The sequence below is a fragment of the Athene cunicularia genome (assembly GCF_003259725.1).
Source record: "Athene cunicularia isolate RWA chromosome 3 unlocalized genomic scaffold, athCun1 chr3_part1, whole genome shotgun sequence".
In the NCBI taxonomy this organism is placed as follows: domain Eukaryota; kingdom Metazoa; phylum Chordata; class Aves; order Strigiformes; family Strigidae; genus Athene; species Athene cunicularia.
Window position 1 is genome coordinate 27,879,303 of NW_020799097.1, and position 17,592 is coordinate 27,896,894.

Consider the following 17,592-nt stretch of genomic DNA (forward strand, 5'->3'; position numbering starts at 1 on the left):
ACTCAATGTAACCATCATGTAGCCTACTTAAATTCACTTTAACATGTCAAATGACAAAACATACACTTCATAAACTATTTTAAAAGAGTTAGCATGCAACTCCAGCTGCAAGAGATTTTGTCCACAAACTGAACAGCAATAGGCCTGTACTTTATTCTCATCAAAAAAGTAAACCAATCACATTGACAAAAAGCCACTGTAAACAAAAAGACTGTATTTAAAGGATTAACAGTTTTGGCATCCCTACCATCGAGTCTTCTGTTTTTTTTTTTTTTTCATCAAAATTTAGGTTATATATTTGTTGTTAGCAAGAGTTGCATCACTATTATTGTTAATTTTAGTTCTGTTTATCACCTTGAGGGTTATATATTGTAGAATAATTTTGTTGTCACTAGTTAATGTTAATTAGTTGTTTTAATAGCCTATATACCTATTTGTTATCTTTTGGTAGGTTTACTTTTTTAACTATCAGTAACTTAATAACTGAGAATATTTAACATTACTGTTGCATACTCAAAATTACAGAGTTACTATTAGTGTTACCTGTTTAACGTTTAGTCATCCTTTGAGTCCTGCGACATATTTCCTTAATAATCATCAGCCATCAAGTCTGATAGTCTCAAAAGAAATATCAGCCCTCTAAACTGCCTTCAAGGGCGGTGATATTTAGCACTGAAAATTACAAATAAAGTTTTTGAAGTTGAGTACCAACAACTGGGCAGTGACACTGATGATTTGTTTATCAAGACAAATTGTTATATACTACGAAAAATGCAGTCAACGCACTCTTCTGAGTGAAAACAAATAGGTGAATCTATGCAATGCTTACATGTTGAATGGGATATTTAATGTGCGGGGAAACTCAAAGGTTGAAGAACTAGCATTTAGACAGTCTAACAGTGGTAAGTCATAATCTTACCTCTTTAAACTCCATTACACTCTCACGAGAGACATGCTAATACAAACAAGTCAATCAGAGTTTGTGTTTAGCAAGATCAAGCTTAGAGGATAGTTTAAAATCCATTTATTGTTCTAAAGCATTTTTTTCCATTAACATGTTATACATTAGTGGATACTAACCATGATTCATGTAACAGTTTAGTTTGTTAACTTTTAAATTATTTAACAACCAAAATCTATTAATACAACTTTTAAAGTCTTACACAAAAAATCTTAAAACAGGCTTGGGTTCATTTTTGTAATTTTTATATAAAAAACATTTTAGGCATCTCTTGAAAAAGAAATAAAGCAGTCATTTAAAGCTAGAAAACAAGTAATTCCAAATTTAGTTTGTTACAAAAGGTTTCAGCTTTATTGACAAATTATGGCAAACATATTTGACAAAATTATGGTTTCCTATTTAGAGAAGCTTACACATGGAACTTTATGTGATTTTTTTTTAAACAAATACAGGTTAAAACACTGAACAAATTCAGTTAGCTACATACATACAGTAGCTGCTTGTGTGCAACCCCATTAAAACAGCATTTAAAATTAAATTTACAAACTTAATATCGAACATCTTAATCTAAACTAACATATATTAAAAAAGACAGGTTAAAACATCTTATCTACAGCTTGATTACTGTCTGGTTCAAAAAAAAAAAAAGGAAAAAAAGAATCATATTACAGTCTTTCAGCAACCCTAAACAAAAACAGCCTTAGCTAGTATGTAGAGAGACTCAAGATCTGTAACAGTGTCATGCTTTTTAAGTTACACACAGCAATGAATACAACCAAGAGAACATCATCTTTGAATGGTTTATAGACAATGCTTGCCAAAGGTTTTTTGTCTCTGTTTTTTTAAGTCCGTGTTATAAAATAATACTAATGCCAATGTCACTCCAATGTTATAGGAAATACAAGTAGTACATAGGATAATAATGAGCAGTAATCCCTAGGATAGAAAAGAAATGGACTATTACTTGTCTTGTTGCTGTTTATGTGAAGACCACAGGCTATTAATTGTCTTTGAGATGAGGTCACAGATGAGGAGGACCTTCAATATCTACCATAGGGGTGTTCCCTGTAACCCCCTCTGGTTGACCTTGGAGGTGGTGCCTTTAGGCTGGAACGGGTTGTGGCCCATTCTTCTTGTGCTAAAAACAGAAGAGAGAAACATGTTTTGTAAATATCTAGACTTGAAAGAATGAAGTGATGCCACTGCTAATGGCTGTCAAAATTCTCAAGGGTTTTGGCTGAAAGTTTTAGAAAAATAAAAGGATGCTGTTATGATCCATTTCTTTATCCAACCGTAAAAACTTACAAAAAACGAACCTTCTACTCCTTTGCACAGGAAACCTGTCTATCTCAGGATGAAAAAAACCTTACTCCTTCACTTTCAGCAGAGAATGAATACCTACTGTAGTGGCAGTACAGTCAGCCCTGGAAAAATCACTGCACTAGTCTGCCAGCTCAATTTATTTGATGTTTTGAGCTTCTAGCATGTAAGTTAAAGCATCAGTATGAATAACATTTAATGCAGTTGGTATGTTAATAAGATGAGGAGTTGAATCATGAAAAGATAATAGAAATACATTTGATCTTTTACTTTCATTTGAGACCAAAAGAAAGAAAACAATGGAAGAAAAATAATGTGTAGAAATGAAGTTATTACATTAAGAAAAGAGTTTTGTGAAATAGTTTTTAATTTGCATTATCTTTAGAATACTTTTTCAAATTTGTGTGAATGAAACATGCTCAGGAAGAATAAGCTAAAAACTGTTAGGGCTACTTAAATTTTTACAAAGCTGTTACAAATTATTCCTGACACTCCCGACCCACACCCCCACCCCCTGACCCCAAACTCGACAAGGTATTTCTGGAAATTAAGCCTTCCAAAGGAGGAAACAGTTGTGGTCCAGCTGTTTAACCTCAAACTTCAACTCTCTCCTTAATCAGCTAGTGGATCATCAAATGATTGTTTATGTCTTCCACTGACTTCAGTTGATCGTACACAAATTGATTAAAATAAAAATGCAGAAATCATAGTATATCATCTATTTTACATCACATCATAGTGCAACATTAGCCCTGTTATAATAGTCATAGAATACACCTGACATACACTGTTCATGAGGAAGTTTCAAAATCTCTACATACCCTGCCAAAGTTATATGACGGTCTGTCTGTGTTTTGTAATGAAATATAGAAGCTATTCAGAAATCAGTGTAGCAAATATTAGTAATTTTCCATATTGTTTTATTTTACTGGTGATCAGCATGTTTTTATTACAGGTATGCGCAGAATATAAATCTTTGTAATATATAAAAGTAAGGGTCAAGCCTTCTGATGCTAGGGGAAAAGAGAACACTTTTTAAGGTGCATAAAAACCAGAGATTAGAAAGAGAGGAGTTTAAAAGAGTGGAAGGTTACTAGAAGCCAGTGGGAAATGAAGATTCAAATTGATAATGAAACAGTATACTTGCTGTTGCTATCAAAACAAAACTAATTGTTTGGTATATTAAAATAGATCCTTTTTCCTAAGTCTAAAGTGGGATTGTTTTATTTCATTTATAAATAGATAACACAGTAATAAAATGAACTATCCAGTCTTAAACTACTGCTGAAGATTTGAAACAGTCAAGGTCCTTGCCACATAAATTTAAACATTCAGTTGTATCTATTTTTTAAGAGGTACATAATTTTTATGCCTTGATCCATACATTTTTTTTTATGTGCCTGTTAAATAAATTACCATTTCAGAACATATTTTCCTTGCTCAGGTCTTGTTTTAGACTTTTGCTACCCTACTCAGCCACCAGGTATTGAAATGAGTACTCCTCACTTGGCATGGTCAATAAATTTCATCTATATGGAATATAAATGTGAAACTTTCTGAACTCAGAGGTGTAATGGGATAAGCTGTGAGCCAATGTGGGACATATTAGCTATTTGTGAGCAGGGGCAAAAACATTCGTTGCTCATAGTCAAGAACATATTTTTAGTTCATTTTTCATGTTACATGCAACTTTCTCATTTACTTTCTAATAAGCCAATAAGAGATGTTCTTAAGTTTGATCTGATTCCTGATTTACCTGTAGAGTGAATCCAACGTCAGTTAATTTTTCTCATTTTCTTGTACTCCATTCCCACTACTGGAAGGAGAGACTGGGCTTTCAAGTGTCAGGTTACTGCCAGAAATCAGTGATAAATTCCTAACTTTTGGAAAGTAGTTTGTTGCAATTCACTTAAAACACTGAATAATTTTGTTCATTTTTTTAACAAAATAACCTAAACAAGAGAATATACCTTTCTATGCAAAATAAAATAAATAGGCTAGTGCAGGAGAATATTAAAAATCACAATTGTATTATTCATACATTTCAGTGAAGGCTAACTACATTGCCTTAAATTTAATCAGCTACTTGATTATGGAATGATGGCCTTAAATATAAAAAGGAACTGAAAAAATCTTAATCTCCATTAAAACATGTCAAAGATTTTCTTTTATTAAAGCAAGCTTTTAGAGTGATAGCAACATTTTTCTCTCAAACAAAGACTTCCTAAATGTACCTTCTAGAGCAGAACAAGAGTTCAGTAAAAGGTCCATATTTTGATTGCTTTGGGCTCAGTTGCTATAAATAACTTACTAAAGTTCAACCTTCTCTGGTTTCTCCTTAAACAGTTTATTCATATCATTTGGTTATGATGAGCTTAAAATGACAAGACTCCCCAGTGAAATTAATACATACAGAGGCCTTTCTTTCTCTTCTGCATCTTAGATAATGTGTCTATGACAATAATTCCAAATACACAATAGTGATATTTTTGCATAGTACAAGCAGAGAAATAAATGTTTGGATTTTTCTTTTTATATGCCTGTTAGAGTTCAACTTCCAAATGAATTTTTGAGCAGTTTGCTGACAGTGACATGTATGGAATGGTGTGTTGATGTTACATTTTTATTTTACGATTTCCAAAACCTTTATAATACAATACGCTGCTGTCAGTCATACCAAACTTTTAGCTCTAACATGGGAAGTATGTGAATAAATAAGTTTACAGACTCATCCTATCAGCAGAAGCTTTGCAAAATTGAAATTTTACCCAACATGGATAGGATCACATATGGTCCACCCACACTGGAAACTGAAGTCCCAATTTCTTTTCCTGGTGGGTCAGGAAGTCCCCCTGGGTAAAGGAGAATGAGGTCTCCTGGCCATGGGAAGGAAACTGAACTCTCTTTAAATGTTGCATGGGTGCAAAAGTGCAAGTATAGAGAAGCTCTTGCAGAATAGTTGCGGAAATTCACAGTTGAAGAAGCTACACTGTGAATGGAAAGGCCGTAACATTTAGTGTGCCCTCTGTTTCAGGGCAAAGCAAAATGAGTTGGTTCAAATCAAGACTGAAGGGAAATCAATGTTTCACCTTGCACTGAAACTAAGAGAGCACTCACACCTTTGGTTATGGTTAAGAGGTGGATTAACAAAACACCTTTTCAGTTGAGACATGGTTAGTAACTGAATTAGTGCAAGTACTCTATTTTTTAATGAAAAATAAACCACATTGACTTGAAACAGTGCTCAGGGTCAGACACCGTATTTTAGTTGAGAAGCAGCAACCAAAACCTGACAGCTTATGGAATAATACAAACTCCAGAAAAATGCTTTACTCTGGCAGTCACCAGGGAAGACACTGTTGCCTGGAGATATTGCCAGTGATGAAGCATCAATTTTTTCCCCTAAAACTATGACAGGGTAGGGCACGATTTATAATATCTAGAGGTTGCCTGGGGTCAGATAATTTATTAAAGTGAATTTTGAGTGCAAATGGTCATTTGGTCCATTAGATCGCAAGCCACATCCTGGGCCATGGCCTGACCAGCCGTATAGGCACACACAATTATTATTGCATGTTGACATCATGTTGAATTGTGAGTGGGCCCAAATGCAGGCTGGAAAGGACGTCTATTTCCTCCCTCTTATCTTCTGATGACTTTCCGCTGGGTACAGGTGTTACTGGCCCACTAACTTTCTCATCTCAGCTAATCCTTCACTGAAATCAACTATATTTCCCAAAACCAAGTGGTGAATTTGCCCATCCAATCACATCAGAGCTGTCATTTTGGCATTTCAAGTTTCGCGATGCAGATTTCTTTTCAGTTTTGGTTTAAAATAGTCAACCATTAGTAAAGTACTGGCTATTCTTCTAGTGTAAATGAAACATGATTTATCTACTGACCTCCTCATTGCCCAAACGTCATTTTAAAAAGGAATAAAAACATTGTTGATGTTAAGAATTATTCCTTCTGGCCATTCACTTTTGAAGTTTAAAAGTTGTCGCTGACTATTTTTAATTTTCTTTATAACATTTAAAGACTTTTAAAACTTTAAAAATTCTCCCTGAATAAATGAAATTCATCATATATGCACTTCCACTTAGCAGGAAAAAAACACAATAGCCCCCCATTGAAAATTGGCATTCCTGTAATTGTTTTACCTCACTAATTGGAATATCTAATGTTGCCACAGATCTACAACCATAAAAAAATATCTACATACCAAAGATCCCAGGAGTGAGCAGAGGTAACAGAAATAAGTTTGTCTGAACTGAAGCATTTTAGTTAATGAGATTGTTTTTTTTAATGGGTATGATTTTACTACCGGTATCTTGTTTTTGCTAATCCTTGATGACTTTTGTGGACAATAAGAAAACAATTAGCTGACTCTAGACTAAAATATGGAATGGTTAAAACAGGTATGAAAGATTGCATTTGTAAAAAGATAATGCTCTATGAAAACTGAAAACTGACAATATAAAATATAAAAAGCCTATTAAAATTCTGAAACCTATTTCTTCTCTGCAACTGTGTTTCATTATCTTGTTGCTTTGAGGTGTGAGGGGAAAGTTTGGGGAGGGGTAATATAATCTTCAGAGTTAAAGCGAGGCTCAGGCTAGCACATATTAGGAGTGGGCATCTCGAGAAGATTTGGTAGCAGCTGATCTTGCCATGGAACAAGAAACATTCCTGGTTTGATTTTTTGGTGCATTCCATTTATTTTCTTTTTCTTTGAGCTGCTCAGGATGTTCTCTTGTTGAACATCAGGGGTTTTATGGTCACACGAATCCAAAATTTACTGTAAAAAGCTATTCCCTGGGGGGTTGAAGAAGTGGCAGCCAGTATAATATAGTCCTAAATCCTCAGGTCTCTCATTCTTACAGGGAATCAGTTTCTATATACTGAATTTAAAAATTCTGCCTCTGCAGTACGTTTCATTACACCCTTTAAAAATGGCATTTTGCTGTAAATGTGCTGCAGCTTCAATTACCCATTGCTAAAGTGTCACTGCATTTGCAGAGAGGCCTTGGGGAGAAGTAAGATTTAGACAAAAAAGAAGCTTGATTTATATAAATGAAAATGACTGAAGTAGTAAAAATACTCACTAAATGTACAACACAAAGATAAACCAATTCCTTGCTCCCTTTAAGTCCTCTCCCCCACCTTCTGACCGAAACACCTTTATATAAAGGTGAAACATACAGTATTTCTGGCAGTACTCATATAGTAAAAAATGACTTTATATTACCCATTGGAAGAAGCTGTTTTTCCTTGACTAAGAGTTTCCTTAAAGTAAATTGCTGCTGTGGCTGTACGAGCTTCTGATACAGAACAAGAACAGAAACGTAATTTGTGGTACAAGTCTCTTATGCTCTTTTTTCCAATAACATGGTAGACCTATTTGCTTGATTTCAAACTTCAACAAGGGAGGATTATGGTCACAATTTATTTATATCTATTTGGTAATACCATCATCAAAATATGAAAGGATGGTTGACAGCTAACAGTTCTTGTTGATATTTCATAATAGACCCTACTGCATTACACAGGTGAATCTGTAGCCAAAACAGATGAAAGTTTTGGTATTACAGTCTTCAAATGGGAAAACTCTGGCCTCTACCCCTTACACAGCAGTAAAGTATTAGACACAAATTGTGGAGAAAGCAAAATGATATGGAGGAACACTATACAGAATCTGAACCACACGATGCCAACATCAAAGAAATCTGGTTATTAGTGTTTTTTCCTACAGGGATTTTTAATGTAGAACAACATATCTGAATGCTAGTAATTAAAGGTTCCTTGATGTACAGAGTTGATCTCTCATATCTCAGTTCCAGTACTCTAAGGCAATCTTTTCTTTCAGCATCAAGGGTGGCTCCTGAGAATAGAAAGCTCTGTCTTCAGGAATACTCTTAGAGGACTGAAGCCATATAGACTACCTTAGTAGTTAAGCAGAGATTTGGGTAGCTCACTGGGTAGCAGAGGGGTTTAAAGATCCTTTGGCTTTTTTGATTCCCAGGATGAGTTTTATTGTGTTTCAGAAGATTTCAGAACAGTGAAGTCTGGCCTTTCTGTGAGAGATTGTGCCAAAATGGAAAGGAAAGAGAGCCTGGACATATTTTATCTTAATAAAGTGACATGTTAATGAAGTGGAAACTGAGGGAGGATTTCAGGTGAAGAGCAGGTAAGAAGTTATAGCCTTGGAGAGAGAAAGGTAATTGTGAGAAATGCTAGTGAGTCTGTGAATCACTGTGCCCAAGAGCTGAAGGGATGTGCAGGGCAGTCGCTGTGTTTTAACACTGATTCCTTTTCCTCCTCCTGACTCCCGTCCAAAGAAACCCTGTGGAGTCTGGATCCCCTGCTCCCTCGGTGACATCCAGCCTGCTGTCCCATCCTTCTGCTACAGCAGGCTCCTCTCACGCCCTGTCCTTTTCACTTCTGACCATCCCCAGTGCTATCAGGGGTCAAAGACTGTGATTGAAAAGAAATCCACACAGACAGCTTAATAACTGAGGGCTGAGGCTCCATTTTTTCCAGGAATTTGGTGTTATTGCAAATTTGAAACATGTCTCAGATGTTGCTATTCTTAGCTAAGAAGAAATATTGTATGCTTTGCTTTCGGAAACTAAAAGATTAAGTTATGGCAGCATGATGGAAACAGAGTTTATAGCTGAGGAATTAGAGTGTGCTTGGGCATGAGTATTGCTTTGGGTGTGGTAACAATTTTCGTAGCAAAATGGTGGCTACTTTGATAAGAAATGCGAAGTCACAGGCACAGCCCTTTTAATTACACTGCATACTTCTTTCAATTTGCTGTATCCTCCTTGTGAATCGGTCTTTGAAGCTCACCTCTAGGATACATATATTAATTGTTATCATCACAGGCAATCAGCACCCTTGGTTTATGATTGATTGAAATTGTATGTTAACACTTTTTCACGACTCTTAGTTGCTGTGTTCACTGAGTTATATAAATACTTCCAGTATCTATTACAGACATCACTGATATATTAGCTGAGAGTATCTTTAAAGATTATTGTTTCATCAATTGCTAGTAGACTCAGTAGCTCTGATCTACTGTTTAAATACAGAATTTCAGTTAGATTTTTTTTCTTACTGGAGAGGCAGAATGGAAAAAGGGTCATAGTATGCTTAATCTGTGAAATTCCTTTGAATGTGGGGTCACTAAATGGTATTTCTAACAGAGAGATATACATGAAGTTGTTTCTGTCTTACTATTTTACCTATGTAGTATTCAAAGCACAAAGAAAAACTCATGTTCTCTAGAAGATTCAAGAAAAGCACATATTTAAGCACATTTTCCCTACTCTTCAGTCTTCATTCTGCAGCCTTGTCATGGAATTTTCCAGCACTGAATAAAACTCTTTCACAAATACAAAGAGAGCAACAACACATGTAATTAAAAGGCAGATCATATTAAAAGACTCTTTAAAATTAAAAAATAGATATTAACAGCATGTGATTTTCATATGAATATATTATTTCCTAATAATTTAATGTTTAGATTCATTGCTTATTCCCTGTAATAATAAAGACCCGATCACTGCTTCTCACTGGTAACTTAACATCTGAATATTGCCCACAATTTTTGGGCACAATTTTATTCCTCTCTGGTCAATTATTTTGGGACAGGTGGCCAGGAAGAGATGAAAAGAGCTATTCTGTTTAGATAATTAAGATGTATATAACAGCAATTAAGATAATGGTTTAATTTGATTTGCCATTTAGCTTTCAGTGGTATTAGAAACATAGAAGTTGCTTTTAATTCAGAATAAAATAGTTTTCTTTCCTATGAGGGAAAAAATGACCTTCTTTGCAAGGTCATTATACTGCATACATTTGGAGAGAGCACAGTGCACTAGAGATGGAGTATAAGTGGAATTCAGGAATTGTGATTACTAGCTCTACTCCTTGTTTGCTCAGTGACCTTGGATAATTGTTTAATATTTTCTGGTATAGGTTCCTCACTGGTAGAATGAGACAGGAATATCTACCTCCCTGGGGTGTTCTGAGATGTAATTAATTGCCTGAGCAGTAAGAGAAAAGAGCTATAGATGTGCTAAGCAGAAGACCCAATAGAAACCAGACATTTAACTTTAAAATGAGAACACTGAAAAATAGAATTATTTACTTTGGATAATTCAATTTGTGGTGTCTTTCTGCCAAGCCTCCAAACTTCTCCCTCCATGTAAAGATGGGTGGATACAAAGTACTAAGCAATGGTTGGAAACTTTGCCCTACACAAGCTAATGACTAAAGTTCAACTAACATTGTCAAAGCCAGAATTTCGCCCCATAAATCCACACAGAAAAGACAGCTGCACTTTGCTTGTTTCATAATTGGACAAGTATATATTATTTTAGACAAAAATTCAAGAACAGGTTTTGTCTTTTTTTTTTCTTTTTTTAAAGCATTACACCTATTTTTTCACTCTTCTGCTCTCTTCTTGCTTATCTGCAAAGCCTGCAACATACACATGATTTTCTGACTTGATAACTATGCATTTTATAATTTTCTGAGAAGAAGTGCCGAAATGGCTATCTTTCAAACCCCAAACACTATCTTTCTTATTTTAAATGTGTAATCTTGTCAGAAGACAAAAAAAAATATTCTCAAAACACAGGCTCAAAACCACTATGCTTACTTATATTGTGCTAAATACTACTTATTCTACTAAACCTACCACATATGCCGTATACATGGCTTAAAAACAGGAAATGCTAGGAAAAATGTGGTTTAATAGTCTTTGTTTTGAACTTAGTAAAAAAACTACTGTCCCTATGCTTAAGAATTTCTATTGCATATGGACAGAAGATATACCAAATAAATTGACCTTCTTTTCAGGAAGACTAACAAATTAGACTGCATGGGTACTCCAAATCTTCTTTAGTATTGTGAGCTGCCGTGGCTTAAACGGGTAGTGGAGAATCACAGAAATCCTCCAGCTGACTTAGAACTGGAACAGATGAGGACTGCTCGCACGTTCCACTCTGCCAGCTCTCCCTGCAGGTTAAGTAATGTCAGCAAGAGGAGCAGTAATAACCACCGGAGAAAATAATTTCTTACAAGGATTCAGACACTTTTGCAGTGAATATCTGCCTCGGACAGGAAACAAGCAGTATCAAAGTATACAGGTGACTAGTTTGGGAAACTGCAACACAGGGAGGACACAGACTATTATCACTGTCGCTGTGAGGTAAGCGTGAATGTGATAGCGTGGAGGGAGTTTTATTTTTCTCTTTTTTTTCAGTACAAGTTAATTTTCTATTAATTTATGGCAATAAAACATGAAATGTGCAGTGAGATACTGTGTCTAGAATTATATAGATGGTCAGCACTACATGCACATCAGTATTACAGGACTTTTGTCTTAGGTTCTCCAACTCTGTGGTTCCCACAGTGAAATTCAGTGAAATTACCATTTCATTTACTACATTGGAAAGTTTTGCATGATTTACTTATTCTGTCATAGGAAATGATTTATAATTCAGCAGTAATAGAGAAGCACAACAAGTTGCTATAAATTAAAAGCACTCTCCTCATGCTACATGTGGATTTCTTTTTAGTGTTGTAGCATAATAATTGAAACACAAAAGTTTTAGGATATACAATCAGTTAAAAGAATGTGACAGGTTTAAATATGGAACTTTCTATAGTATTATAGATCAATTAAAACACTGATTTGACATAACAGCAATAACTTCAGTATCATCCCCACAGTAGCCATCATAGCTGAATTCAAACTGGGCTCCTTTTCCTGAAGACTTTCAAAATCATGCTCTTATGAAAGTCATAAATCTCTTCTGAGGGAATGAATACTATCTGGGAGACAGATAAAGTGGTTCCTCCAGTAAATGAATTGATAAAATTTTGCAGAAAATCAAGGAAATGCTTTTGACAATTCATTCTGTCCCACAGAGCAAGAACAGGATCTCTGATACCCTAGTAAGTATAGGAGCGACTGAAACCGAAGAGTAAAAAAGGGCAATTTATTTGGTGTATCTTCTGTGCATATGCAGTAGAAATCTTCAGTGACTCCTGTTTCTTGTGGAAGAAAAATAGAGTGCTGTACAGGAAGACTCAGGAGCACTTCTGAGTTCCCAGGGATGGGTGTACACCTGCCTCATGATCAGAGAAAGACCAGATGCCTCTATCACCCCAAAATAAAGGTGTTCATGCAGGCCTATGGCACACCTGGCATCTTTTGGGACAGAACCACTGCATGCAAAGCAAGGTCATCAGCCTGGCCAGCTGGGGAGGCATCAGGACTCAGGTTTTATATCAATGTTAGCACAAAGTGCTTACAGATAGGAATGATCTGCAGAGGGAAACAGCTGATGCCAAGGACTTGATGTTCACACCATATGGCTTCTAGAGATTTTTTCCATTTCAGACTGGCCATAGTTTAAGCCTCTGAACTGAATTCTCACAAACAGTTGGGAGTGCATTTTCTGGTTTAGTTTCAAGTTAAAATCATGTACTTTGAGCTCACTCAGTGATGTGAAGAGTGATAAATGGAGACAACTGAGAAATCTGCCTCCAAAGAGCACTCCTGGTCCTATGATAGTGTAGAAGCACCCAGCACATGCTAATCTGCCTGCCAGGTGCTCTGTCAAGGCACAGCAGAAAACCCCCATGACATTGGCACAATCTGTGTCCTGTTGCCTCTGAGATGCCTAATCAATGCTAAGATGCTCCAAGACCTAGAAACCAAAGAAAGTTTTCTTTGGTATGTAATTTCTATTGGATACCAAATGTATATGCTCCAATGCTATAAATGAACAATCAATGCACATTAGCAAGGCTTTATTAATTAGTGTTAGTAAAGATCTTGTCAGTAACCACAAGTTATATGAAATCAAATACTGCAATGAGGAGAATCAGACCTATGTCTCTTACATCTGCATATCAGTCACTACCTTATTTGAGCACTGATTTCCTTCATCTGCAGACTTAAATTGGACCAGGCTAGAAAAAAAAAAAAATAGAGTAAGAAACCCTTAGCTGCCTAAACATAATGAATATTAGGACCAATGACCTACAATACCAAAGTTATTATTAAAAATGAGGGAGGAACTTGGACCTGACAGCTGAACAAGCCTCTTCACCTGCAGAGCAACTTCTAAGAAGGGCTTTTTCAAAATTTACAAATATTTTTCTGTATACATTGCAGCATGGCTTCATCTGGCTTTGCCACTGCCACAGATTAATCAATACAGGGTTTATTTCACACTAGGATGATAGATATATACTTGAGTTTCTCCATGAAATAAGCATGCTTTTGTCTTGTAATGAATCATAAAATCATAGATTGGGTTGGAAGCAGCCTTAAAGATCATCTAGTTTCAGCCCCCTGCCATGGGCAGGGACACCTTCCACTAGCCCAGGTTGCTCAAAGCCCCGTCCAACCTGGCATTGAACACTGCCAGGGAGGGGGCAGCCACAACATCTCCAGGCAACCTGTTTGAGAATTTATGTCTCCTAAGGTAACATCTCTTCAATCAACCTATTTATCAGACTTCCTGAAGTTTGAACACTCCATACACTCTTTCCTCCCCAAATGTCATAATTACGTATTTATTTTTACTTTTACTTCTTCAGCAGAAACTATCCTTGCTATTGATAATACACTCTTCAGGGCAAACACAAAATTAAAAAATAAACAAGATAATAAAAAATAGTGGAACATTGCTGTACATTTTTAGTTGTTAGCCATATAAATATTTTTTTTTATGAAATGCTGCCTGTGTAGAGCATTACTAAACTAATTGTCATCACAACTGTAAAGCTCTCATAATGAGTGGCAGGAAATTATTTGTGAAATATTCAGTTAAATCATTGTGGCAGAATTTTACAACTTAAATGATGTCTTACATTAAAAGGAATTATACCAACAGTTACACTCTCCAATTTTAATTAAAGATGGAATTATCCTAAAACCAAATACCAGTTGTTTACAAGTGAGCACTTAATGCTAAACTGAAGCAGAACATGCACTACAAAATGTGGTAATTAGAGAAAATGTGCCTGTTTGTAAATTTTTGGTGAAGATAGAACACATTTAAATAATGTCTCCTTGCTGCAATGCACATGCACACGCAGTAAACAGCCTTGCAACCTTTTCCTGAACAGCAGTAGGAATGTGAGTAGAGTTCACTTATGTCTTCCCTCTTCGTGTAGGAGACAAGGTACAGATTAACCTTCCTAACTCTTGCCTAAGACCTTTGGCAGATGCTGTTATTCTAATTTAATTGTGGTGGTTTAGGATGTTAACTGTCTCCTTTCACCCTCAACCTAAGGTTTCAGCTTTTTTGGTAGTAGCAACAGAAGTCCATGTGTACTGGACTCTCAGATACTGCAGTTCATGACCTGGCATAAAACCAGAAATCACCATAACTTTCAGGTAATACACAAAGGCAGTATATGCACTGTGCTGTGGACTATAGTATCTGACAACAGGCACACTCTTACTTTCCTCCATCCTCACTATGGCAGTTTCAAATTTTGGAAGCAGAGGTAGGAGCCTTTTCAATCTTCTGAAGCAGAAACTGGCAGAGCTTGTCTGCTAAAGTCCCAGGCCTTTGGAATAACTGAGACAGAAACAGTATCTGATAAATAAAACCTCGTGTGCTCTGATCAGTGTGAGGAAGAAAAAGGATTCAGATGAAACAACTGTGAGGCAGGTCAGATATAACTAATATAGCTTATAAGGTATTGGATGTGCCTTGCTAGCAAGTCATACTATGTCTGTTATCTTTCTAAAGTGGCCTAACACAGCACAACACTTCAAGAATCCTGGTTCCTCTATAAGACAGGGAAAAGGAGAAAGAAATGAGAAAGTGAATCGTTTATGAAGGACTTTTCCTTTATAGTTGTCCTTGTCCACTGAAGGTGCTTTCTGGACTTGAGCATGGCATTACACATGAGCAGGAAGGTTCTTCGTTAACAAATTTTTAGTTGCACATTTTATCCTAATCGATTTATAAGACAAGTCATTAAATTCATGTTTTCACTAGATACCTCCTCAGATGACAACACTGCCAGAAGGGAAACCACAAAATTATTAAAGTATAATGAGAGCAATGGATATAAACTTTGTGTTCAAAAATTAATCCAATTTCATGCCTTCTGTTTTAAAGCATAAGCAGCAGCATCAAGTTAAAATGACAGTCACCATAGTTTAGACTCCTGGATTTAAATTCGTATCCGCACATATCAAGAACTTCAGTGACATAAGTATCATGTTTACTGAGTTCATTAGAAGTGAGGATGCTCTACATTTTTCAAATCGGTACAGTACTTTTAAGAGATTGGCTTTTTAATTTTAAAGAGCCTGCTGAAAATATTTCCTTATCACTCACATGAGGAAGTGTATAAAGTCTACATCCACAAGATTTTCAGGCATATGTCCCAAATTTATGTTCCTCAGCCTCAAGAACAGTGATCTTCAGAATTCTCCAGCAGTAGCTGCATAATCCTGATTCTATCCAAAAACTGTAGGAATTTCCTTAGTAGAGTATTTTCAGGTGCCAGGAGGCTGCTGCAGGGAATGCTTTGAAGTGCCTCTACTTTGATCCTTCTGAGAGACTGGGTGGCAAGCATATCAAATCACAATAGAGTTTAAGTGTCTAACTGCATGAGAGGGTTCTGTGCTATAAATTTTGAACCATGCAACGTTCCAAAGTCATGGATATTGTGGGATTTTACACATATCCCTCTCAGCTGACTTTGCTATTGTCTTGGAAGGTTCCTTGGTTGCATTTGGAGGGGATCGAATTCTCAGGAACCTTCACATCAGAAACCGAACAAGGAGTCAAGGCAGTTAAGTCATGGATTCTGCAGTGGTGAATAGTGTGTAAGAGTTCATCTTGCTCAGACTCAGATAAGTGACCTATACCCTTTCTTGTTTAGTACTTCCATCTGATCAAAAGAGAGATGAACTTCCTGAGAATGACAAGGTGTTCAGGTGGGCTCTGCTCCGAAACACCCCTTTGATTTTTGCAATACTACCGTAAACAACCTGTGAATCTTAAGAACTTCTGAGGAAACAGTGCCCCCAGTTAGACTTCTCCACAAGCTCTTTTAACAGGAGCACAGAAAATCCCATGAGACAAAAACCACCTGCTACTTTTCAGAAGACAAGAAAGAAAAGTCATAGCAGGCAGCTCGTACAGGAGTGCTATGGTGCTGTATGATACTTAACAAACTACTGTGAGCTCTATATTATACTTAAAACCCCCCTGTAAGTATGAAGTAGTATTGTTATTTGGTCAAATCTGCTTCATGAAAAAGAATAAAAGAAAACCTTGGCATTGAGAATTGTCCTCATTAAAGATAAGTTGGAAGAAAGAGGATGCATGGGAGAAAATAAAGAAATGCCAAGCTAGTAAATTTTTGATAATTCAGATACTGTTATTCGAAGGGATAAGGTTGAAAGAGAACTTGTTACACAAAACATCTAAGAGACAACAACAAAACACCAGTTCTGTGTTCATGTACCATTTGTGTGTGGTCTTACAGTTTTGGGTAACTCTGAATTGCAGAAGTGTGACAGTAAGAATTGTAAAGGAGGAATATAGCCTTGTTGTGGAAGGTAAAACGAGGTGTGAAACAACTGAGGTGAAAGAAAGACTGTGTTGATTTCTGCAGGACGGTGAAAAATGAAGGGACAGCTGATTTTATAGTGGGATGGATTCAGTGGGATGGATTCAGAAGACTCACAATGAATTGCAGAACATCCTAAAAAAGAAGTGGAGAACTGGGAGCAGTTCTCTGGGAACAGAAAATTAGGGTAAAAATTACATGATGATAAGAAGGAGTGGCACCAGACTGCTTATTGGCTAGGTGGGAGGCACCAAAAAAAAAGAGACAGCATCAGTGTATGTACCAAGAATTCAGAAAGCGAAGAAGTTAAGCATATATTCCATAGCTCCAGATTACCTCCTCAGATAAATGGTGGTGACTTTGGGACAAAGAAAATTCATGCACAGTTTTCCAAAGCACAGAACTAGCAAATTTACTGATCTGCTAAAGAAAGTGAATGAACAGGAGCATAAACATTCATATATAAAAAATGCCTGATTTCAGAAAGTAGTAAAATTGCAATTTGAAATATTATTCCATTTTTAAGTTTACTCCAGGTTACTGGCAAAAATTATTCCAGTATTCAAGTGCCAGCTCAGAAAATAGTTTAAGCAAAAAACCAAGTCCACAGTTATCAAACATGCATTTTAAGAGCAGTAAAGCAAACCCATCCTGAGTTTGTTTTAGCTGCTGAATATATATAT

General features: G+C 36.2%; 1 protein-coding gene across 1 annotated transcript in view; it reads right to left on the reverse strand.

Annotated features, from left to right (window-relative positions):
- Positions 1 to 1,007: 1,007 nt before the first annotated feature.
- The window catches only part of KHDRBS2 (KH RNA binding domain containing, signal transduction associated 2), a 292,281-nt gene continuing 275,696 nt past the window's right edge, over positions 1,008 to 17,592 (reverse strand). The window contains exon 9 of the mRNA XM_026844066.1: positions 1,008 to 2,099. Within this exon, the coding sequence (XP_026699867.1) occupies positions 2,002 to 2,099 (98 nt within the window). The 3' untranslated portion in view covers positions 1,008 to 2,001. The remainder of the gene's footprint in view (positions 2,100 to 17,592) is intronic.